This window comes from Dendropsophus ebraccatus, chromosome 5 (assembly GCF_027789765.1).
Source record: "Dendropsophus ebraccatus isolate aDenEbr1 chromosome 5, aDenEbr1.pat, whole genome shotgun sequence".
NCBI classification, from domain to species: Eukaryota; Metazoa; Chordata; class Amphibia; order Anura; family Hylidae; genus Dendropsophus; species Dendropsophus ebraccatus.
Window position 1 is genome coordinate 66,707,821 of NC_091458.1, and position 24,793 is coordinate 66,732,613.

The following is a 24,793-nucleotide window of genomic DNA, read 5'->3' on the forward strand; positions in this document are numbered from 1 at the left end:
TAATTTTCTTGATATGTTGACAAGTTTCACCTTAAGAGTACAGATGTATGCCACTGCTCTTAAGATCTCCAAACATGTTACCTGTATTAAGTAGGTTATCACTTTTTTTTGTTTAAAAATTTTCTTTCCACCAAAGTTACTTGGCTATCATTAAGTTTGAATTAACCTTTGCTTTTATCACATTTAAAACCAAAAATAAAAACTATTGCAGTCATTGTGTTTTGAATTTATTTGCATACAATGTCAGATTATTTCTGAAATATACATTATATACACTTACAGATCAAGCCCCAGAAGTGATAATTAAAAAAAAAAAAAAAGTAAAGCCTTTGGTCTTCATGTATTTCACCCACCCAAATCTAAGGGTAACAAAGTTGCAAGCACTTTTCCACACCATGCATGCAGTTTTTCCTCCAACATGCCTTGCTAGCATATATTGTTCTCTTCCCATAAATTTATTTAAGTTAACAATGACTCCATAGTCATTATTTACATGGGATTATACTTCTTGCCAAAAATGAGTGCTGATTCTCACCAGAGAACAGTAGGAACCTCTCATTTGGAAAATACTTTATTATTTTGCAAAGATGTGTTCCCATTTTTGGCAAGAACTGGTATGTAATTTCACCCAAAGGCTAGTGTCATGCTGCAATAAATGTGAAAATTCAGTTTTTGCAGGTACCTTACAAAAGTACAAAACTGGCCTAACATGCACATAGAATAACACTTGTATTTTTAGATATTCTCTCTTTCATCAGCCCCTTGGAACATGATTAGTTTATATATCCTTTTTTTTCAGGAAGCTGGCAAAGTCATTAAAAATATCCAGAGTATTGTGAATTCAATGATTCTTCCTGCACGGACAGCTAAGTAAATGTCAGCCAAATTCAAGCACACATACAGGATATGTAATCCTCCCCCCTCCCAAAATGGACAATATGGCTGCATTATGCAGCTGGGCAGGAGTCAAATGATCTAATCTTGGCTAGATCGTCATTTGTACAACAGCAATGGAATGCCAAAAACAAAGGATTTTCTCAGCTATAATTTATATTCATGTTGGTAATCTGTGTGTGGTATGCTTAGCTTTCTTCTGTGATATGTGCTATTATTTATACACCATCTAGTCCCACCCTTTTTTTTTTTTTTACACTTTTCAAACCTGGCTAGTGAGGTGTAAAAAGTATTTAAAACACACATCTAATACACAATTTCCATCATGCATGGATAGCCAAAGCTTTAGCTGTTTAGGCATGATGGGGATTTGCAATAACTGGAGGGCTGCATTTTGACACCTGTGCTATAGACACACCATGGGGGGAAATTCATGGGTAAAATATGTAGGAGGGCATGCTGGGTATCTAAAAATCTACACTAAGTGAACAAGGAAACCTAATCCTCAAAAAACTAAAAATACAGCCCAAAAGACACTAAAACTAAAGATGTTTAAAACCTGAAGTCCAGCCATATTGAAATAGCCACTCGTGGTTTCACAGGTTCACTAGATATGTATATTTAGTACTTTGTAATGTACACACTACTGTATTGTGCAATGTATGTGACAACATACAATAACCACATCTAGTCATACAAATAGGGGAGGAATATTCACAGTAGCATTCGTTTTCCTTTGTGAACAACACTTTAGTAAATTGTATATGTGAAGTTTTTGACATTGAGAAATCTGCATATATTTATATCCCTCTGAATGCAATTTATTTACATAGTTCCCTATGTATAGATTCCATAGATATAGGGCCCCTAATGATATCTTGTAAATAGCCAAGTATGCAGTCTGTTCAAGACTAGGGCTGCGTGTAAAAATGTGTCATGCAACAGCAAGTCATGCTATGAAAACATGCAATTTGCTGTTGTGCTATAATACAGTGGTGATTTGGGTGTTAAAAGACAGCCAAATTACAGACAAGTCATAAGCAGGTACAGATGCAGGTTACTTGCACCAAGGTGGCAGTTGCATACGACTTGTGACCAAAAATCCATTAATGCACCAGTCTGGCACTGCCATCTGTGTCATACAACCAAAGTTGCCATGTCGTCTTATATACTAGATGTCATGAGTAACTATAAGAAAAAAATCCCATCCTAGTTATGGGAATGTACGTTTATTATGTCTTTTTTGTCGTCTTTGGTCTTAATTATGTAAACTCTCTGTAGAGTGCTGTACAAATTTCAGCTTTAATCAAAGTTAAAAAGAGAAAACACATACATAATACTTATTAGGAGATTGTTGGTTTACATCTTAATTTAGAGCAATGATCAATCTTCTGCGGGCAAAGCAGCACTCTACATTACTTTGAGCGTCACTGTAGTTGTGGAAACATTACAAAGCTCGCTTAGGGTGCCCAGACGTGTTGCGATCAAGCTATGGAAAACACATGCAGATTACCAACTGCTAGCTTTGCCAAAGTTAAAAGTACAGGATCACAGCTATCAGTGGTCATCCCCATGTGGCAACCACAACATGGACGCAATATTATGAGATCTCTTATCTTACTTAAATTAAACCCCTCCCACCTGTTAAGTCCAGAATGTCATTTTGCAGCTCTAAGTTGTGTCTGATCTTTTGATTATCCTTCTGTTTCAATCTTGAAGAATCACAGTATAAAACACATGTGTAGGATGGATAACTTCTTACACAATATTATACAGCCAGGTATCTTCAGCTATATGAACAAAAATGTTCCCGACATATTTGATCATGCAGAACATGAATCATGTGACAGGCAGCAGGTGGAGATTCTTATGTTATGCCTTCAATATTTATTAATCCCAAAGATCCGTACTCCGTGGAATTGGGGGAGTTTGGGAAGAAGGACACTGAGCAGCGACAATGTGTTGATAAAGAAGTGAGCAGCATCATATTTGGTATAAAAGCTGGCAAGAAGGTATCTAGTGGGAAGAAAACACAAAGAAGGATTACTCATTTTCTACATGTAGCACTAACATCTAGTAATGACAAAATAGTATGAAATAAAAGTAAAGGGAAAAAAGTCAACTTTCCAAGATAGACCCTTTAGTACAATAATAAGGCATTCAGACCTCTAGCTGTTCAACGGAAGAATACAGAAAGATTGCCAGCAGAAGAAGCATCCATGTAGTCTGCCCTCCTTTACTATACTTATAAAATGATAAACATATATCTATCGCAGGCAGGTTTAAAGCAAATGTACTATCAGCTACCATTTTTTATACTTTACCCGTTCTGCGCCGACGCCATGATCTAGGTGGCGCAGTCCTTTCTTTAAAAAGCTGCCCAGCACCGCTCTTTTCTCGTGCACCAGCCCCCCCCCCCCCCCAGTGTGACAATATCCCCTCTGTGATGTACCTCCATTGATTCCAATGAACCAGGCTGTGTTTTGAAAAAGCACTGTGCCTCCGGATTCCCCCATATTAGCACCGACTGGGTAATTATAAGAGGGGGGGGGGGGGGGGTTTGATGTACCTGATGGTAAATCCCCTTTAAATTCTGTTACTGTAGATAACAGACCCTTCAGCTGTTATAAAGGTTAAGCTTTGGCTGACCAGGCATGATGGCAATTGTAGTTTCGCAACAGCTGTAGGGCCTGAGTTTGACACCCCTGCTCTAAATTTGCCAACCACATCTGCTGGAAGTTTGATTCAAGCATCTACTACTCTTTCAGTAAAGTAAAATTTTCTCATGTTGCTTCCGATATTTCCCCCAACTAACCTCAGATTGTGACCCCTTGTTCTTGTGTTCAGGTTTTTTTTTGTTTTGTTTATTAAAAACAATTCATTATTCCTTAGACAAAGAGGAAGTCCCAAAAATGACAGGCAGGCAAGAGGGTGCAGGAACATAATGAAGAAAGTATACTTACCCACTTCCATGCTTCTGTAGCACTGAAAGTATTTACACAATTTACCTTCCTCATTCCTGTTGAATGGCCCTTCTACTGTTTAGGGTTGGGGCATGTGATGCCTGTCCACATGTGCCAATCCAAAACAAAAGCTGTGCTGTCCAACAGGACAGACTCCAGGAATACAGTGGCGGCAGGTATAGGATTTTTTTTTTTATGTTAAGACACCAGGCTGAACTCATTTTTAGAATAATACATCTCAGTATATTCCTTTAAAGTTGTAACCAGGGTTGGTATTGACGAAAAGCAGCGGCTCATACACAGTAGATCGCTCTTCGAAAGCTATAATACCAGCTTGTTGACAACCCCTGATCCTAGAGCATGTATTTGGGCTGGCAAACTTACTTCCACCTTAATCTCTCACCACAGCCGAGAACAAAACTACACGCTTGTCTGTTATGCTGGGCATGTAAATGGGTGACAAATGGATTGCAGGGAGATTTATCCTAAAGCTTGGCAGATACAACTTTTATATATGGATGCTATCAGTACACATGATTGGCTGAAATATACCATGCAAGTAAATTTTTTAAACCTTCATAATGTCAGTTTGTGTTTCAGATTTGTACAGCTGATTTCACAGCTTCAATGTATAGTGTAAAATCTGCACAGACCATACAGATTTGTGGCACATAAATCCACTGTGTGTGGACCTGCCCCCTATAAGTGCACTTTCATTGGCATAGGCAAAGAGAAAACCAAAGTAAACCTAGATGTGAGGAATTGGTTAGTCTGTGGTACTACATATGCGAGAAGAAGTAAGCCACATCTACATAGGTGAGGGGGAGAAGAAGAAAGACAATCTGTGATATAAACAAACAAAGTATATTACTACTAAAGTAGATCATAGATGTAAAGGTGTGGCCATCATATATGTGAGAAGTATTCTGGGATATTCATCAATAACTCAGAATTATAATACAGTTGAATTAATAAACGGATATAAAATACTGTAGCCGTTTCATACCCCTTGCATGGACCATTGCGTTAACCCTTCACCTGCTGTCTCTGCTACCTGCATGACTATACTTACCTCAGAGATTGTAAACAACTGAGTGTTTTAGGAGTAATAAGGGTTCTGTGACTATCTCCCGTTAATCTTGATACATGTAATTATGGGAACAATTTCTTATTAAACAATATTACCAGTTCACCTTGGCCAAATTTATGCACTACATGCTGTTAAAAACATGTTCTGCCATGAGGATAATTACCATTGTAGAACTCGTAGAACCTGCTCCACCTAGGACCTGGAGCCAGGCACACAATCCTGCCACATACTGCATTCAGTGCCTCTACAGGAGGCATAAATTATCATGTTAATGGGTTTAACCAACAACCGTGACTTGTTCGTGGGACAAAGCAAAGCATCAGCCTAAACCAATCAAACCCCTTAGGCCATGTCCATATCTGGCAGATTTTAGCAGTGAATAGAATTTTAAAAATGTAAGGGAAAATGTGGTACACATTGAGGTTACTGCAACTTCAACCCCATGCACTGCAATGAGTGAAATGGATAGTTTGGATCTGTAAACACACAGCATGCTGTCAATCCACTGACATTTGTTCTGCATGTGAATACAGTTTTGTGCAACCAGATTTACTTGCACTGTAAAGGAAATTTGCAGCCAATAATATCCTTGTTAATGTAACCTTAGAGAGAGGCTCCACAGCTAAAGGAATTTCATTCAAAATAAATAGCAGCTATAAAATAGTTCAAAGTGCATAGAAAAGAACTCAGGGAATAAAAATCACGTTGGAAATGTATTAGTCTGCTAGCAGGTGAGTTACATAAGTGGAGAATGGATGGGTATGGGGCAAACTGTGGCAGTAAAACTAAAAGGGAGGACATGCTTCATGCAAAATAAATGACTTTTTATTTTTATTTTTCTAAGAACAAAGACTCGCTTCAGGAAATGATTTCCAGCTGCACTGACTAAATGGAATAAACCAAATGGATAAGCTCAGGGTCCATTTACACAGAAAGATTCTGACAGATTATCTGCAAAAGATTTGAAGCCAAAGCCAGGAATGGATTTGAGAAGAGGAGAAATCTCAGGCTTTCTTTCATGACCTGATCTCTGTTTATAGTCTGTTTCTGGCTTTGGCTTCAAATCTTTGGCACATAATCTGTCAGATAATCTTTCTGGACCCTTAGGGTGGTATTACACGGGCCAAGCAGGGCCCGATAATACCTGTAAACGAGCAGCGATCTGCTAGATCGTTGCTCGTTTACTGGGCCTATTACACGGCCCGATAATCGTTTGACAAGAGCTGCAAGGACATCGTTACCGATGTCCTTGCAGCCCTTGCTAAACTGGCATACATTACCCATCCACGTTCCAGGGCTGCTCCTGCCGTCCGCTTCTCCCGGGGTCCCGCGCGCTCTCTAGCGTCACAGCGGCCTGTCAGCTGGTAGGCCGCTCAGCCAATCACAGGCCGGGACCGCCGCGGCCTGTGATTGGCTAAGCGGCCTATCAGCTGACAGGCCGCTGTGACGCTAAAGAGCGCGCGGGACCCCGGGAGAAGCGGACGGCAGGAGCAGCCCTGGAACGTGGATGGGTAATGTATATCGTTAGTCGCCGGCCACGCACCGCTATTACACGCAGCGGTGCGCAGTCGGCGCCCGACGAAAATAGGTTCTAACCTATATCAACGATCAGCCGATGATCGTTGTCATCGGCTGATCGTTGCATTTATTACACGGAGCGATAATCGGCCGAATCGGGCCAATTTGGCCGATTATCGTTCCGTGTAATACCACCCTTAGGCTCAAAAAGTGCTGGAAATTCCTAATATATTCAATTTTAACCCAGCATTTAATTGTTTCTACAATGGTGGAAATGTTAAGTGATTTTTTTGGAGATTTTTTTGTGTGAAAACAATTAACAAAACAGTTGTGACCTCACTTCAACACCCTTATGTCCAGGCATACAAAGTACAAAGCAATAACACTTTTGTATGAACTTCAGTTTCAGGCTCATATTCCTGTTAGGTTCCGTTCACACACATGATTTTTACGCTTCAATGTCACTAATTTGCCATTTGTCTTTGCAGCGATTTTTGTGGCAAAAAATGGTGCCATTTTACTGCAGTTATACAACTTGCAGTAAATTAGTGGGAAAACCTCAGCAAATGTGCATCAAAGACACTATATACGAACACAGTCTAAATGTAGTCTAGCATTTAATGGGGGTTCCCTGTGGCCAATACCCCATCAGCAAGAGACAGAATATGTTAGGCAATGTTAACATCAGTAAAATGCCATATATTGCACGTACATTTACTGTAGCACAGCTATACAAATAAATGGAGCGCACACAGTATATTTGTGTTTACAGCTGGTCTGCTTCACCTCAGCATATGTTTTATCTATCAGTCAAGAGGGCATAATCCACCACCCTATTCTGTATGGGCAATGGCGCAGTATATGTTGGAAGATAATTCAGAAAATAAAAAAAATATTCTTGAAGGAGAGAGAAGAGTCAGAGGAAGGACTTGTGCTGAATACTCACAAAACAATTGGGGTTATGGTAAGAAACTTGCGAGAAGATGTGAACTGGATGCCATAGTCCATCTGCTCCCAATGAGTAAGGAGTCTTGCTTTTCCCTGGTCAGGGGTCTCGAACGGTGTGCCTTTCACTGTATGCAGGAACAAGTACATTACCTGTCGTGTAAGTTACAAAAGAGGGGATTATACTTAAGAATCTAGCCATTCTGAACATTTATATCACAACACTACTCCTTAATTGTCATAAAAAAAACTTTAATTCCTTTGTTCACCCTAATAGAATGAGCCTTCCAAAACCACTGGCACTGATTATCATACACATCATTATAGTTTGATGGGGTAAGAAACAAGAAGAATGATGGATTTCATTAGGGCTAACAAGTATTAATAGTTCATATTTGGATAAAAACACTCCACCTTTTCCATGTAACTATTAGGGCATGTTCACATAGAAGTTTAAAAAGATGAAAAATCTGCCTCCAAAGCCACGATTTGGATAGGAGTTTAAATCCACATGAGTTCAGATTTGAGCCATGGGAACATGCCCTCACTCCTACTAGTCACAATAAAGAACGCAACATAACTTACAAGATTGTGAATAACATTAGTCAAGGTCCAGACCACAGGAACACTGAAGAAGGGGAAGCTCAGGAGGATGATGTGCAGAAAGCCTACAAGGATAATGTAGGCCAGCCATATTCCTCGGCTATTCAACACCCTTGTATTGGGGTTCACCTCGCTATGTGCCACCCCAACATTCATCCTGGAAGACAAAGATACATTATAACATGGCATAAGAAAATAGAATGGTCTTTTATTTAGTTAAAGAGGCAGGTCGGGAGAGGCCAGAGGTGGGCTGCAATGCAATATCTGTGACACACATTACACATTCAGGCAATACTGACATTATGTATTAGTCTCTGCTCAGCACATACCCCTGACATTAAAAATATATATGTATATATAAACACACACAGTGGTATCTCGGAACTTAAACTGCTCAGAACTCAAACAGTATTTTTTAAGGAAAGTTTGCTTTGGTTCTCAAACACTTTTCAGGCCTCTAGTCTTAAAGTACAGTAATACCGCGGTATTCAAATGAACATTTACCTGGAAGTACCGTTCAGAATCCAAACTTTGCTTGGTATCTGAAAGTTTTTGTGAGTGTGGATGGTGGGTTGTTGAGGTTAGCACTGGTGAGTTGTCACATACAGTACAGTACAGTATAATACTGCTGGAGTGCATATACAGTACAGTAGTAGTACAGTCCGTGCACCACTATCTCCCACCCTGTACTGTATAAGACACTTGGAGTGCATATACAGTACAGTAGTAGTACAGGCAGTGCACCACCATCACCCATCTGTTACAGAGCTGGGATGGGGGGACTCTATACAGTAAAGGATGAGTGAGGAGTTAGTGACTACTGTACTATAATTGCTGGTTTTGCTGAATGTTTCTTGTGTATAATGTACAGTACAGTATATAGTGCTGCTCTGTAATGTCCTGTACAGTATATAAAGCTGCTCTGTAATGTCCTGTACAGTATATAGTGCTGCTCTGTAATGTCCTGTACAGTATATAGAGATGCTCTGTAATGTCCCGTACAGTATATAGATCTGCTCTGTAATGTACCGTACAGTATATAGTGCTGCTCTATAATGTCCTGTACAGTATATAGTGCTGCTCTATAATGTCCTGTACAGTATATAGTGCTGCTTTGTAATGTCCTGTACAGTATATAGTGCTGCTTTGTAATGTCCTGTACAGTATATAAAGATGCTCTGTAATGTCCTGTACAGTATATAGTGCTGCTCTGTAATATCCTGAACAGTATATAGTGCTGTTCTGTAATGTCCTCTACAGTATATAGTGCTGTAATGTCCTCTACAGTATATAGTGCTGTTCTGTAATGTCCTCCACAGTATATAGTGCTGCTCTGTAATATCCTGAACAGTATATAGTGCTGTTCTGTAATGTCCTGTACAGTATATAGAGCTGCTCTGTAATGTCCTGTACAGTATATAGTGCTGCTCTGTAATGTCCTGTACAGTATATAGTGCTGCTCTGTAATGTCCTGTACAGTATATAGTGCTGCTCTGTAATATCCTGAACAGTATATAGAGCTGCTCTGTAATGTCCTGTACAGTATATAGAGCTGCTCTGTAATGTCCTGTACAGTATATAGAGCTGCTCTCTACAGTACTGTACAGTATATAGAGCTGCTCTGTAATGTCCTGTAAGTATATAAAGCTGCTCTGTAATGTCCTGTACAGTATATAGAGCTGCTCTGTAATGTCCTGTAAGTATATAAAGCTGCTCTGTAATGTCCTGTACAGTATATAGTGCTGCTCTGTAATGTCCTGTACAGTATATAGAGCTGCTCTGTACAGTACTGTACAGTATATAGAGCTGCTCTGTAATGTCCTGTACTGTATATAAAGCTGCTCTGTAATGTCCTGTACAGTATATAAAGCTGCTCTGTAATATCCTGAACAGTATATAGTGCTGCTCTGTAATGTCCTGTACAGTATATAGTGCTGCTCTGTAATGTCCTGTACAGTATATGAGCTGCTCTGTACAGTACTGTACAGTATATATAGTGCTGCTCTGTAACGTCCTGTACAGTATATAGAGCTGCTCTGTAACGTACTGTACAGTATATAGAGCTGCTCTGTAACGTACTGTACAGTATATAGAGCTGCTCTGTAACGTACTGTACAGTATATAGAGCTGCTCTGTACAGTCCTGTACAGTATATAGAGCTGCTCTGTACAGTACTGTACAGTATATATAGTGCTGGTCTGTAACGTACTGTACAGTATATAGAGCTGCTCTGTAACGTACTGTACAGTATATAGTGCTGCTCTGTACAGTACTGTACGGCGGTGCTTCTCAAACTTTTTCTACTGGAGCCTCACCCAACAGACCAAGGCAATGCCTGGGCCTCACCAGACTGACCAAGAGGATGCTGGGCCTCACCATCTGTGGTGAAAATCCATTTAAAAGCTGAAAATAATGCTAGGGCTGTCTCCTAAGCTTTATATACTAATAAAGCAATTACAAAAAAAAAATTAATAACGTTGCTTAAATAGAGATTTTTTCAAACAGCAAAAGGACTGTGTAGATTATAGTTACTGTTGTGAAAACTGGCTCCTCAGCTGGGCCTCACCAACAACTAGGGGGCGCCTCACAGTTTGAGAAGCACTGCTGTAGAGATTACACTGGGCACATATCAGTGTAATATATGGGTACTGTAGGTAATTATTGGTGGCTGCTGGAACCAATTAAACACATTTACATTATTTCCTATGGGAAGACACTGCTCGGTTCTCAGACTGCCTTCTGGAACCAATTAAGTTTGAGAACCAAGGTACCACTGTGTGTATATATCTATATTATAGTAAATGTGCTAGATGGTGTGGTAAGATTGGCTTTGTTGTTGCCCACAGTAACCGTTCACAGCTCAGCTTACATTTCCCATTGTGCTGTGGTAAGCTGGGATCGGTTACTATGGGCAACAAAGAGTCTTCTTATGAGAGGATGCATCTGCCACAGTCCACACTGATGGAAGAAATACCATACAACTATATGGAAGATGGAGACACTGCAGGATATACCGGCTGCCTCCAGCGGACAATAGATTGCCAAGCACATGAATACATGATAGATCGCACAGGTGTGAGCCCGCAGCACGTAGGAGAGGCAAGTACCGAGCTATACGGCGGGTGCGGTGTAGCAGGAAGCAGCCATATTGCGCACCCAACCTCCCCGAGAAAACGCATCACTATGAATGAACATCGTAACACGGATCTAGTCAACAACCTGAGACAACTATCGCCTCCAGCCAAACGCAAAACCGCATACCCCTGTACACACCACCCCGCCCCCCGCCTGATCAGGGAGAGCGGCTGCATTGATCACCTGTAGCTAGGGCCTCCGCCTGTCACCGGTCTCCAGGAAACGCCACCACTTCCGTTAGGAGTAAGCGTGGGGCGGAGTCATCGTGGATGATTACAGACAACGCTTGCTCATTGGTTCAGCCCGATGATGCGTATTGTCGGCGCTAGAGTGGTGACGTACATTCTCCGCGCGTCATCCTTGATTGGGTCGTTCCTTTGATGACGTAACGGGACCACACATTGTTGATTGGTCAACACTGCGACGCGCTTGACCTATCACGTTGGCTGGCTTTATCCCATACCGAAGCGTAGTACGTTATGTGCATTTTACCGAGCAGTTGAAGCTGCCGTCTTTAGTTAACCCTAGGTGTTCCGTCTGGCTGTGAAAGAGACGAAGTGCTGTAATTAAAATTCCCGCGCTTTGTTGTTGACGTGACGTCATGCGTGCGCCGAGCCAATAGCAGCTTATCTTGCTCAGGGAAGTTGAACCGAGTGTGAGGTAAAAACATGGCGGACATCGTGGAGATTCACAAGCTAAAGGTAAGACTGTAATAATACGATAAAATGAAAAGTGCTTTCAGTTTAGCTAAACGTGGGGGAGCCCCGTAGTTGTGTGAAGCTCGGGACTTCGGGGACCATCAGTACGCAGGGGAGGAGGAGGAGGATGCCATTCTGCTCGCTAGTAACGTGTCCCCTCAGCTGCACAGGGTGGGTGAGGATTGTCTGCTGAAGCATCATGTAAGATGATAGGCTCTGGAAGTATCATGGGAGCACATTACTACTCAGTGGGCAGGAGATGGATAATCGTCTGATATTTAGTGTTAGAGACCCCTAGATTATCTTTTACTATCAGCTTCCTTCTTTGAGCGGAGGTGGGCGCCCAGGGGCCGAGCGGAGGTGGGCGCCCAGGGGCCGAGCGGAGGTGGGCGCCCAGGGGCCGAGCGGAGGTGGGCGCACATGGGCTGTTTACCAGGCTATGGCCCTGCTGCAAATGGTCCATTTTGTTTCAGATAATGTGTAAATAAATGTAATTGTAACTATTTGTCCAAAGTACTTTGGTATCTAAGCATTTTATAAGAATAATGGAGCTAATCTGATGGCAACAAGAAATCTCCCTCTTACTGTGTTAACAGACCAGTGCCGGTCACTAATGCAGTACTGTCCCTAGCAACGGCTCTGCTGAAAATGAACACAGGAGCAGGCTTTGCTCTCGCCAGTAATCACAGGGCTTGGCACTGGGGGACATCAACCCTTGAGGTGCAGGGATTTAATGCTTTTACTGGGCATAGTGGCTTCAAGCAACGGATGACTGGTTACAGGTGTGTGTGTGTGTGGGGGGGTGTAATTGTGGTGACAACAGGAAAGAGAGCAGCAGGGTTCAGGACTCAGTTCCTCTCACTTCCTTCTCAGCCAATTCCGCTGCGAGTCGCCCTGTTCGAAGGCACCCTTAGTAGAGATTGTGGGGAAAAGTTGGAGAGCATTATTTGGCAGTTTGTTCTTGAGCTGGAAGAGTTCATTGTGTGTGTGTGTGGGGGGGGGGGGGGGTGTATTTGGCTATAAAGGCTGGCTAGCAGGCTACCAAATGACTTTTGAATCAGCAAAGTCTAGAGTTTCACAGAGCAACTTTGCTGTTGGATATAAAACCAACGAATTCCAGCTACACACCAATGTGAACAATGGAACAGAATTTGGAGGCTCAGTATATCAGAAGGTTAATCATAAATTAGAAACTGCCATTAACTTGGCATGGACAGCAGGAAACAGTAACACCCGCTTTGGACTTGCAGCCAAATATCAAATTGACTCAGATGCGTCATTTTCTGCTAAAGTGAATAACTCAAGTCTGATTGGATTAGGATATACCCAAACCCTCAAACCAGGTATCAAATTAACACTGTCCACACTGCTCTACGGCAAGAACATCAACGCAGGAGGTCACAAACTGGGATTAGGACTAGAATTTGAAACATAAGCATGTCACTCCACACAAGATTGTTTTCTGATGTTCTGCACCATAGATATCCTAAGAATCTAGTGTACCTTTGTAATGGGGGGGATCTGTGCTGTTCTCTTCCTAAATAATTGTAAATGAGCAGCAGTGTAATATCAAGATATCCTGTGTAATATAGAGAAGGAGAAGCCATAAGTAGTGTAGCAGTAACCTCTGTCCTCAGTGTAGCGTTTTCTTTCTTAAGGTGCATGCACACTACAGAATAGGCATAGAAAACCTGCTGCAGATTCTGTCGCTCGTTCCTGCTCGTGGTGGCATGCATTTCCCCCCCATCCCATAAACTGTTCTAAAACATGGTGGCTGGAGACTAGCTGCATCCACTGCACCCACAGGAGAATCTTCTTTATTTTTCCCTCAGAAGTCACCCCAGGATCATGTTGGACATTATTAGGAAGAAGCTGCTGAGCCAGATCTATTTTACACCAGCATGATAAATAACTCCCCTGGTGTCTGATTGGCCATTTATGAAGGATCTGGAGTTGGGAGTTGGAGCTGCGGCTTACAGACTCCGCAGCCCTGCTTACTGGAAGATATGGCAAGGCTGGCACCAACATTAGCAGGAGAGTTTGGTGTGCATATTTATGAGGAGGCTTATGACCTAATTTGCATATATGTTTTTCTCACATCCACATAGCCATGGAAAAACATCTGTGTCTTCAGGTTCGCAGCAGCTATTACACCAAACCAAAGAGTCAGTATACAGCCAGATTCCTTTTAAGCTTCAGTCCACAAGATTGCATACAACTCAATGTATTTTTTGCCCTGCAGCTGTCACTCTTTAGTTACAATCAATCAAAAGAAACACTACGAAAAGTCAGTGTACAATCTCAGCAGTCATGTTCCTTCTGCTGTCCTCTCTTTGTGTTATGCTTGCTGAGGATTGCCAACATGTCAAAAAGCACTTTGGAATGTACCTGTCAGCACAGTCATTTCCGGGTCACTGGCAAATTCCTCTGTTAATCCGGAAGTTTGGATCTCTATGGAGCAGATGCTTTATACCGGGGGGAAAAATTATTTTATTCTCCGGGTGCGTGACAGACTGCTCGGTGCGTGACAGACTGCTCGGAGGGGATGAGTGACAGGCAGAGGTCTGTTACTGGCCTCTCTGCCTGCCAATCATCCTGCTGAGCGCGCTGACTGCAGAGCACGGTGACTAGATATGGACTGGGAGCCCCCCAGATGACTACTTCCACGCCCGTGTCTGTCACGCGCCTGGAGAATAAAACTTTCTCTGGTATAAAGATCCTGCTGTGGCCATGGCCGGTACGTGCCATGGCTACTGCAGGAGCTTTATGCAGCGCTCCTGGGAACTATATTAGCCCAATTGGGCTGATTGGTTCCCTTTTAAGGAGGACCTTGGATCACACCCTAAAAGTGTGCATTCCATATCCTTATTCCAAAGTATCCTGTGCTTATAATTTTTGCTTCCTTTGTAACCAGGTTTATTTTTCATATTTCCCCCTCTGGTAACCACTTTGTAAATTTCATCTCAGTGTCTGCAGCTACAGTTATGGCTGCAGACTAGCCTATGTCCTGGCTCCTATACACTATATATATTAATAATGGGGTCCTGCAATCCTACCTTACTGTAGCACACCTTCAGAAGTTCCAAAACCAGTACTGAGCAGTGTGACCTGTGAATCCAGCATGTTCTCCTGGCAGAACTATTACTCACCGGGTGATAGTGGGTGGAAGAAACCCCCACGTCACCAGAAAGCCACATAAAACACAACTATTTGTCGATGACATAAGTGATATCCCATAGGGAGAGCAGGCAGATCCAAACAACCCAAAGCAATCCAAAGTAGACAGTGGTCAGCTCACATATAAAAAGACACAAAGTAAAGATTGCGCTCAGAACTAATAGCGGAATGCTTATAGTTGGAATATCTGGGCAGCTGGCATGCTCACTCCACGTTGGGGGACAGACAAAAGTATTATCTGAGCTCCCCTCCAAGTCGGCATATATTAGGTCCAGCAAGCAGTTTTATTCCATGTACATAGACAATGCGTTTTGGGGATCAAATGTTGCCAAGATACAAAACTTGCTAACCTGAAGGCTGGTCCATCTCTAAACGTTGACTGTCACAGGGGAAGTGACACCAGCGCTGTTGATCTGGAACGAGGTGCGCTCCACCAGGTGAATTGCATCCCACACAAGTCACATGTGCACTCCAACATAGAACACTCATAATCTATGTACCTGCAATAAAACTGCTTGCTGGAGGACACAAGTATGCAAACCTAATACATGCCGATTTGGAGGGGGACTTAGAAAGCTTGTTTTGGCTGGAGTTGGACAAAATGTACCTACTGCGGCTCTTTCAAAATTTTATTATTGACCTTTAATATAAATTTTTTTAAATGTTCCTCATTAATATATTTTATGTTCTATCAATTTAAAGCGTAACTGTCATATATTTTTTTTGTTTATTGCAGAAATCAGTAGTATAAGCGATTTTAAGAAACTCTGTAATAGGTTTTATCAGCCAAAAAAGCCTCCTTCTGTACTCAAGAAGCAATCTCCCAGCCTCCCCCCCTGACTTCTTATCTGTGCATTATCAGGCAAACACGTCTTCATTACAGAGAAGCCAGTGAAGACGGGTTCTGCTCTCTCCATTGTAAGCCTATGGAGGGGGGAGGGGCCGAGGGAGATGAGGGAGCAGGAAGAGGTGACATGAAGGTCAGCTGTTTGTAGACTCTCTGGGCACCTAAAACGCTGGATTCAGGTTTCAGAAAGGTCAGTGCTTATCTATGAACTTACTGAGAGAAGATTGCAGGGTGTTGTGCTTTGCAGAAATCCTCCGTGCTCAGTCACTCCTAACAGCCCCCCCCTCTCCATAGCCACATAATGAACACAGAAATCCTGTTTCATTTGATGTGAGGGGGGAGGCTGGGAGATTGCTTTTTCAGTACAGAAAGAAACTCTTTTAGTACATAAAACCTATTACAGAGTTTCTTAAAATCGCTTGTACTGTTGATATTTAATGTTTTCAGAAAAATGACCCTGAAATGACAGCTACGCTTTAAGGAACCTATTTATAAAAACCCTTTCTCGCATACATTTAGTTTCATCCATATATTGGTAATAAAGCACTGGCCCTTTTAGATGCGTTCGCGGGCTATGGCTGCAGCAGGCTGTGTGTGTGTGTTTGAGCGAGCGAGAGGTAGAAATTAAAGGGGTATTCTGGGCAACAGTGAAACATTCTGGGGGGGGCAGGAGGGGGTAGGATCATAAAAAAGAAATCCTATTTACCCTTTCCAGTGCCCCCATAATGCAGCGTTGCGGCTCATGTCCTCCATCGGGCTCCTGATCCTATGATGTCATGCTCCACTCAGCCAATCAGTGAGTGAGGTGGGACACAGCTCTAGTCAGTGAGTGGCGAGTATTCCTGCTCCCAGTGTCCAGGCCACCTAATACATATTGATTAAACTGAAGATTTAACAAAAATGCCCCTGAAGATGTGGGTAAAAGTTACCTTCATTTTCATCCAGCCCTATGGAAACATAACAGCAAGCTGCTGTTTCCCCTTCACTGCGACCACAATTCACACATTTATTTTTTGTAATCTGTGTTCACACACACACAGTAAAATAAGTCAGGGCTCCAGACTAAAAAATTTACCTAGGAGCCATTGGCTCCTAACCTGAAAAATTTAGGCGCCAAATAGAATATTTGGTCGCCAACATTTTAAAACATGTAAAATTAATGTTATGTTAAATGGGACTTACTGTGTGCAGAGGCCACGGCAGCATCCTCCTACGTTCACACAGAGCAAAAGGAGCGGATTACGCAAGGAAATATTTCCGCCTGAAATCAACTGACGCTGAATTCCGAGCAGAATGTAAGCAGAATCCCTGCGTATTCTGCTAGGAAAGTGTTCAGCTCGTAATCAGCTCTTGACAAATTCAGCGCGGAATACTCGAGGAATCCGCGCTGCATCCGCATGCATTCAGCGCTGAAATTCAGCGAGTATTTGGTGACTAAACTAAACTATACCAGAACATATACTAGAATCCTCCCCCCCCTCCCTTTTCCCCTTTTCCGCGCTGATTCAGCGAGTAATTTCCGCTTGTATTACGCTTGTATTCCGCGCTTAATACGCTTGTATTCCGCGCTGAAACAGAAAATCAGAGCCCCATTGGTTTGTATAGGCTTCCGCTAGCGGAAGAATGAACATGTTCATTCTTCTGACGGAAAGCGGATTAGTTCAGTGCGGAAATTCCACTGTGTGAACTGCAGAGCAGAATTTCCATTCAACACAATGGAAATTAGCTCTGCACCTATTTTAACGGCTGAAATTTCAGCGCTGATTCAGCGCAGAAATTCAGCTGCTTTTGCTCAGTAGGAACAAGCCCTTAGATTCTTTCTTTTCTTAGTTTGAAAACGTTCAACATGGAAACTTGCAACTTGACAACCATATACAGTCTGACTCAGTACTTCAGCTTCACTTGGCTAGCCTTTTAATGAGGCTTACTCTTCTGAACTTGAACTTAAAAGCTTGCAACTTGACAACAATATACAGTCCACTAGAATGTGTGAGGTGGTCTACAAGTCAGGTTCTGAGTCAGTGTATATACATACAGACACTGAGGGAAGTGGTACTGTGCAGTGTATATATACACACATACACTGAGGGAAGTGGTACTGTGCAGTCTATACATACTGACACTGAGGGAAGTGGTACTGTGCAGTGTATACACACACACACACACACACACTGAGGGAAGTGATACTGTGCAGTCTATACATACTGACACTGAGGGAAGTGGTACTGTGCAGTCTATACATACCCCATACGCACTGACTACCGCACCTGGCCGCCATCACAACAGACACTACCAATCAGCCGCCCAGGCCGCAGTCCCCCCACACAGATTAGTGGCCGGTCGCCACCCCTGCCTTCCCTCCGGTTGTACTCACACACTATCCACAAATTGGTGCCGCTGGGGTGCACTTGAAGAACCGCCGGGTGAGGAGAGGCGGGAGAGAGGCGCTGGAGGAGTGTGGCGCCTCTGCGGCCGTCCGTCCAATGAATGACGGACGTGCTGGATGACGTCACTGGAGAAGCGTGTCCCCGCACACGTCATCCAGCACGTCCGTCATTCATTGGACGGACGGCCGCAGAGGCGCCACGTGCTTCGGTGCAGCGTGTGGAAGTCCTTAAAGAGACAGCCGCCGCCGGGGCCAGTCGCAAATGGCGCCCAGATTAATAAATCTGGGCGCCATTTGCAAGATATCAGTCGCATTGGCGACCATTTTGGTCGCCATCTGGAGCCCTGTAAGTAACTATGGCTGTAAGTTTGGCTGTAAGTTTGAGTGAAAGTCAAACAATGTGGGAACAGGTAAAAAAAAAAAAAAAAAAAAAAAAAAGTTTTTCGCAATAGCGTGTAAATAATGAGCATGTTCCTTATTTGGAGGTTCGTAATAAATTAATAGCTGTTATATACAGTGCGAGCACTACCGTCCAATTTCTCATTGACTTCAATGGAATGCATTAATTAATTAAAAGTAGGCGCATGTTTTTAACTGGCAGCTGTATTTTTCTTTTGCTTTGTAATATATTATATAGTGAACTCAAAGGTACCAGTAAAAGTACAATTTGCCCTGCAAAGAAATAAGCACTTATATAGCTTGGTGGTTGGGAAAATAAAAGCATTAAAGATATTGGAGGGTGAGAGGGAGAAAATGGCATAAAAAAGAATTTTGTGGGATGGGGAAAGGGGTTAACTAACAGCAGGTTAGAAGAATCTGCCTTACAAGAAAAAAACAGCAGGTTAGAGCAGTGAGACTATGGAACTCTGCCACGTGATGTTGTCCTGGCTGATTCATTATATAAGTTCAAGGGAGGCCTGGATGCTTTTCTTGAAAATGAAAAATGTGTGATCCAGGGATTATTCTAATTACCATGTTTGGAGTCAGGAAGGAATTTTTCTCCCTGTGATGGGGCAGTTGGCATCTACCTCAGAAGGGCTTTTGTCTTTCTCTGGATAAAAACTAGTGTTTCTGTAGGTTGAATTTGAGGTACTCTAGTACCGTATTAACTATATTACTATGTATACCACTGGTACTGTATAGTCACAGTTGTGCTGTGCAATAAAAAAAAAAAAAAAAAGTGTTTATAGTCTGTGTTTGGCTTTGGCATTAAATCGTTGGCAGATAATCTGTCAGATAATCTTTATGTGTAAATGGACCCTTAGGTCTCGTTATTCTAAAAGATAAATATCTTTTTGGACATTCAGGTCTTGGCTTGTGCTTAATTGCCTAATAATTACAAAAGTTTGGTCAATCCTATTAAAGGGAACCTGTCACCCCCAGTGTCGGGGTGACAGGCTCCCGACCCCCCGTTAGAGCCCCCTATACTCACCTAATCCCGCCGGGTCCCGCTTCTGGATCCGGTCGGGTGACGGAGATCTCAGCCGCTGCAGTCCGGCGCGCGCGCTGAGAGATAAGTCCAACACCCATAGAGAATGACGGGAGAGTCCAGCGCTCCGTCATTCTCTATGAGCGTTGGACTCATCTCTCAGCGCGCGCATCGGGCTGCAGCGGCTGAGATCTTCATCACCCGACCGGATCCAGAAGCGGGACCCGGCGGGATTAAGTGAGTATAGGGGGCTCTAACGGGGGGTCGGGAGCCTGTCACCCCGGCACGGGGGGTGACAGGTTCCCTTTAAGGCTATGTTAACACGCAAAACCATATTAATGTTCTTCATGAAAAACATCAGCACATCTAACCTGCTTATATATCTGTATAGTGTGCATGGGACACTTGAGGATGAAGGTAAGTCTCTTATCTTCATCCTCTGCACCATTTCCGTGCAGTTTGTATTTAAATCCCTACCATCTCCAGGGCACCGGGTCACCTCTTGGCCTTCTCACTCTGTTGATAGTTAATCATTAGAAGGAGTGGGCCTTCTGGGGGGGAATGGTGCACTAAACTGCCTTATTACACAAAATTGGTGCAAATGTTGATGTTAAGAAACCTCATCCTTAGCTCCCCTTGCACTGTAGGACGATAACAGCAGATTAGAAGCATGTTTACCTTTTAAATGGGCCCACTTAGTACAAATAACTTTTTTAACAAATCGGACAGTTGCAGTGCTTTATTGGTTCTGCCGACTGCATAGTGACAGGGATACCTGATGATATTGGGCTATATCTTACCAGCTCTTTCTTTCTTATGACTGGGGATGCTATGGCAGCTCTGAATCAAGAAATGTATGGATTGTAAAAAAAAAAAAAAGGAAAGGAAACTTGTGAGCCCCTTCATGGACATTAGTAGAGGCCACTCCAGATAGTTTGACTCATTAAGTAAAATTTTTTACTTTGTTCCTGAAATTGGTTAAACCATTCTAGTTTACTGATTCACCTACAATAAGATTTTTAATAATCTACTTTTTACATGTTTTTTTTACATTGCAGCTAGCAGAACTTAAGCAGGAATGCCTGGCTCGTGGCTTAGACGTGAAGGGTAACAAGAGCGACCTGGTGAACAGACTTCAGGCTTATCTAGAGGAACATGGTTGGCTAAAGATCAAGTTATACCTTTTTATTGATATACTGAGGGAAGGAGTAGTAGTTTACTCCTTCCATTGTTAGGGTATATACACACACGGAATAATTCTAGTAGAAAATCCTGTGCCGAATCTGCTGCTCCCGCTTCCCTCTCGTTCGGCTCCATAGACTCCATTCTTTGGTCGGGCAGATTCCTCTGTCCGCCCAAAGAATTGACATATAATTTCTTTATGCGGACGACAAAATCAGCCTGAGCATATTATGGAGCCTATGTGACAGACGGATTCGGCACAGATTATTCCGCTAGAATTACTCCGTGTGCATATACCCTAAGAGGTTAAAGAGTTATTCTGGAGAGTTCATTTTATGTTTAAAAGTGCTTATGGTGGAGTGGTAAAGAAAACAGGCTCTTGTTCGAACTTGGGTTTATCCGATCCCAAGCTGAATGTAGCCCTTAGGGCTGTATTACCTGGCCTGATGTTCTCGATTAAAACTTACTATTACACGGCTTGGTTATTGTGCAGCAAGGTCTGAATGGACATCGTTAGCGATGTCCAAGCAGCCCTTACTTCGGTGTAAAATAATAAAGCTATTACTTACCTGAGCACGTTGTATGTGGGATTTCTCCAATCACCGCAGCTGCAGCTCTCCTTTCATGTTCAGTCTCTGAAGTGACAGGCCACTCAGCCAATCACTGGCCAAGAGGGCACAGGTCACTTCGGAGATTGGACCAAAAGTGAGAGCTGCAGCAGCGATGACCGGGGAATCCCACATACAAGGCTGGAGGACATGGGGCAGCCTAGACAGGTAAGTAATAGCTTTGTTATTTTATACACTATCATCAGACATTGGACGCACTGCCCATTACATGTAGTGATGCACAGTCTGCTGCTGATTTTTAAACTTGCCAAAAGAATGATCAGCTGATGTTCGGCACTTTGGCTGATCGTCGTCTTTATTACACGGAGCTATATCGGGCTGATTCAGCCGACTATTACTTTGTGTAATAGGGCTTTAAGGCTGCCTGAAAAACATGGATACAGCCATTTGTTTTTGTTTAGTTTTTTTAACGCTTGGTAATACCACATCAGTTGCCTCTCTGCACCCTTATTATTCTTATAATTATGATTATTATGTAATGTTGGTAAGATAAAGGATTTAACAAGTTGTGATGTAAATTATGTATTCACTGAATGAAGATAGACAATGAATATCAAAATAATAGGTTGCAGTATGTTGTATATTGTGTAACAATGGCTCTTATACCCTTTGGCACAGAATAATAATACTGTAGGTGGGTTTGTTTGTGCATGCATGTCATTGATATTAGTTTTGTAGCGTATGTAGTCACCTTTTCTTTATGAAACATTCCCAGAGATTTGGGCTTAAGGGTGCCTTCACACCTACCGGATCCGCTGCGGATGCAGTGCCATTCATCCCTAGGAGAGCACATACTCACAGCGGGATTGACATTACCTGCTTGGCGCTGTGGCTGCATGTGAGGTTCCTGGCTCCGGTCCCGCTCAGCCAATCAGTGTTGCCGTGCACTGATTGGCTGAGCGGGACCGGACCCCGGAGCCTCACATGCAGCCTGTTGCCGAACAGGTAATGTATGCTCTCGGCTGCGGGTGGCCGGGGGGTTAACTCCCGCTGTCAATCCCGCTGCGAGTATGTGCTCTTATAGGGATGAATGGCATTGGATCCGCAGAGGATTTTGCAGTGTGAAATCCGCTGCGGATCTGGTACGTGTGAAGGCACCCTAAAGAGGTTATCCATGGTTAGAAAAGCTGCTTTCTTACAAGAACAGCATAACTCTTGTCCCCAGTTTGTGTGTGATATTGCAGCTCTACTGAAGTGAATGAAGCCAAATTGTAATACCACACACAACATGAGGACAGCTGTGGTTCTATTATGTTGTTTTTTTTTTTTTTTCTTTTACTTGCACTGAAATAAAACACTTTTATATAATCCAGTGCTACCATCTTTTCAGAGACGACATAACTAAATAATGAATGCTGTTTTCCATGTGCTTCTAAACACCACTGAGTTACACAAGTTTATAGCATGTGAGAGGCTTTTTCAGGGGGCTTCAAAGTAAAGATCATTCCCCTAGTAATTTTTTTTTTTTTTTTTATGTTTTGTACTGAAGCTGAAGAGGAAGCAAACGAAGAAGATGTCCTAGGAGATGACACTGAGGTAATTATGCTGCTAATAGTCATTCTATGGGTATGCATTCTGGCCACTGTTTTTATTTCTTTTTCTTTTATTATTTTTATTTCTCAGAATTTTAAAGCTAATTTATTGTGAGATTTTTTTCACACTGGGAAAATCTTTCACCTTTATTCATGTACAGTGGTACCTCTGCACGTAAACTTCTCTAGCCTCAAACAATTCTGTCCTCAACAAAAATTTTCTAGAAAATATCTCTGTACAAAACCCCTTTGCTTTGTACCTGACTATGTGCAGTTTTGTGTAACACTACAGTGACACTAACACATCACAGGTACTGTCAGCTACTCTGTGTTGTCTCTTTAATGCTACTTGCCTGAGCTTCCAGTTCTCCCCCTACTGTATTGTCTGTAGTGGCCAGCTCCTCCCGTCCACACTGTGCACCTTCAGGTCTCAATAGCTTGAGATGAAGTGCATATGGGTTATTGTCCTGGATCCTGGCAGCGTAAAGTAGCATCCTTACATAAATTGTAGAAATTTTGGCCTCTATTCGAGGTAGAATAAGTCATCCAGAGGTGAGTTTAATTAATAATTTTAGCTTTTGCATGCCTAACAAATTTCATAAGGTGTTTATATGGCATGAGGGGTGGCATCTATGATAAGGGTACACTTTAAGGCTGGGTTCACACTACGTATATTTCAGTCAGTATTGTGGTCCTCATATTGCAACTAAAACCAGGAGTGGATTAAAAACACAGAAAGGATCTGTTCACACAATGTTGAAATTGAGTGGATGGCCGCCATTTAATGGCAAATATTTGCTGTTTTTTTAAAACAACGGCTGTTATATTGAAATAATAGCAGTTACTTACTGTTATATGGCGGCCATCCACTCAATTTCAACATTGTGTGAACAGAGCCTTTCTGTGTTTTTAATCCACTCCTGGTTTTGGTTGCAATATGAGGACCACAATACTGACTGAAATATACATAGTGTGAACCCAGCCTTAAAGTAGGGAAATGTACTAAAGTCAATTTAAAGGACAGGTCCGGCCCTGTAAACGTTTTTATGAAATGCAGAAGCGGGTGGAACATAAAAAAAAAAAATCACAATTTGCCTCTCCACCATTGGATTGCCACTCTGGGAACCCTGCCAGGATCTCCACCAGACCTGAAGTCCCCAATGGCTGAGCGGACAGTCTGTCAGCCGGGGAGCCGGTCACAAGGTGCCTCACAGGCACGGGGAGAGGTAAGCATTGGTTGTTGTGCTCCCCCTTAGCATCTGTCAGATTTTAGGCAAGGCTGGACTTCTCCTTTAAAGTGTACCTGTCATTATAAATAATTTTTAACATGTCATCAGGAATTTCAAAAGTTACTGACCGCAGCATCTCTCGCTGTTGAGACCCACTGCAATCAGGAGACCTTGCCCGGGAGAGAGCGTGGAGGCCTTACAATCAACCCAGGCACTTGCTAATTCTGAATGTTAAGCCTCTTTAAACTGTGTGGTCAGCTTTAGGGGGCAGGCATAACTTTAAAACCTATAAAAAGTTGTGTCTAAGTATCAATTTAGTACCTTTTGGCAAGTAAAAGTTTTCAGTTAGTTTCTAAAACTGATGATTCTAGATCAGTGATGGCTAACCTTGACACTCCAGCTGTTGCAAAACTACAATTCCCATCATACCTGGGCAGCCAAAGCCATATATTTAGCTGCCAAGGCATGATGGGAATTGTACTTTGGCAACAGCAGGAGTGTCAAGGTTAGCCATCACTGTTCTAGATCAAACGTGT

At 42.6% G+C, this 24,793-nt stretch overlaps 2 protein-coding genes across 3 annotated transcripts in view; one reads left to right on the forward strand and one right to left on the reverse strand.

Moving 5' to 3' along the window:
• Positions 1–211: 211 nt before the first annotated feature.
• Positions 212–11,473, reverse strand: ORMDL2 (ORMDL sphingolipid biosynthesis regulator 2). The gene is made up of 4 exons (XM_069970481.1): positions 11,332–11,473; positions 7,996–8,170; positions 7,412–7,563; positions 212–2,910 (listed from the first exon to the last, which is right to left on the reverse strand). Exons 2-4 carry the CDS (start codon positions 8,167–8,169, stop codon positions 2,775–2,777), a joined length of 462 nt encoding a protein of 153 aa, XP_069826582.1. The 5' UTR covers position 8,170; positions 11,332–11,473; the 3' UTR covers positions 212–2,774.
• Positions 11,474–11,550: 77 nt separating this feature from the next.
• SARNP (SAP domain containing ribonucleoprotein) overlaps positions 11,551–24,793 on the forward strand; it is a 51,519-nt gene continuing 38,276 nt past the window's right edge. The window contains exons 1-3 of one of the 2 annotated variants that reach the window (XM_069970479.1): positions 11,551–11,849; positions 20,744–20,843; positions 22,986–23,032. In XM_069970479.1, the coding sequence (XP_069826580.1) occupies positions 11,817–11,849; positions 20,744–20,843; positions 22,986–23,032 (180 nt within the window). In that variant the 5' untranslated portion in view covers positions 11,551–11,816. The remainder of the gene's footprint in view (positions 11,850–20,743; positions 20,844–22,985; positions 23,033–24,793) is intronic. The other variant, XM_069970480.1, reaches the window with a different exon arrangement.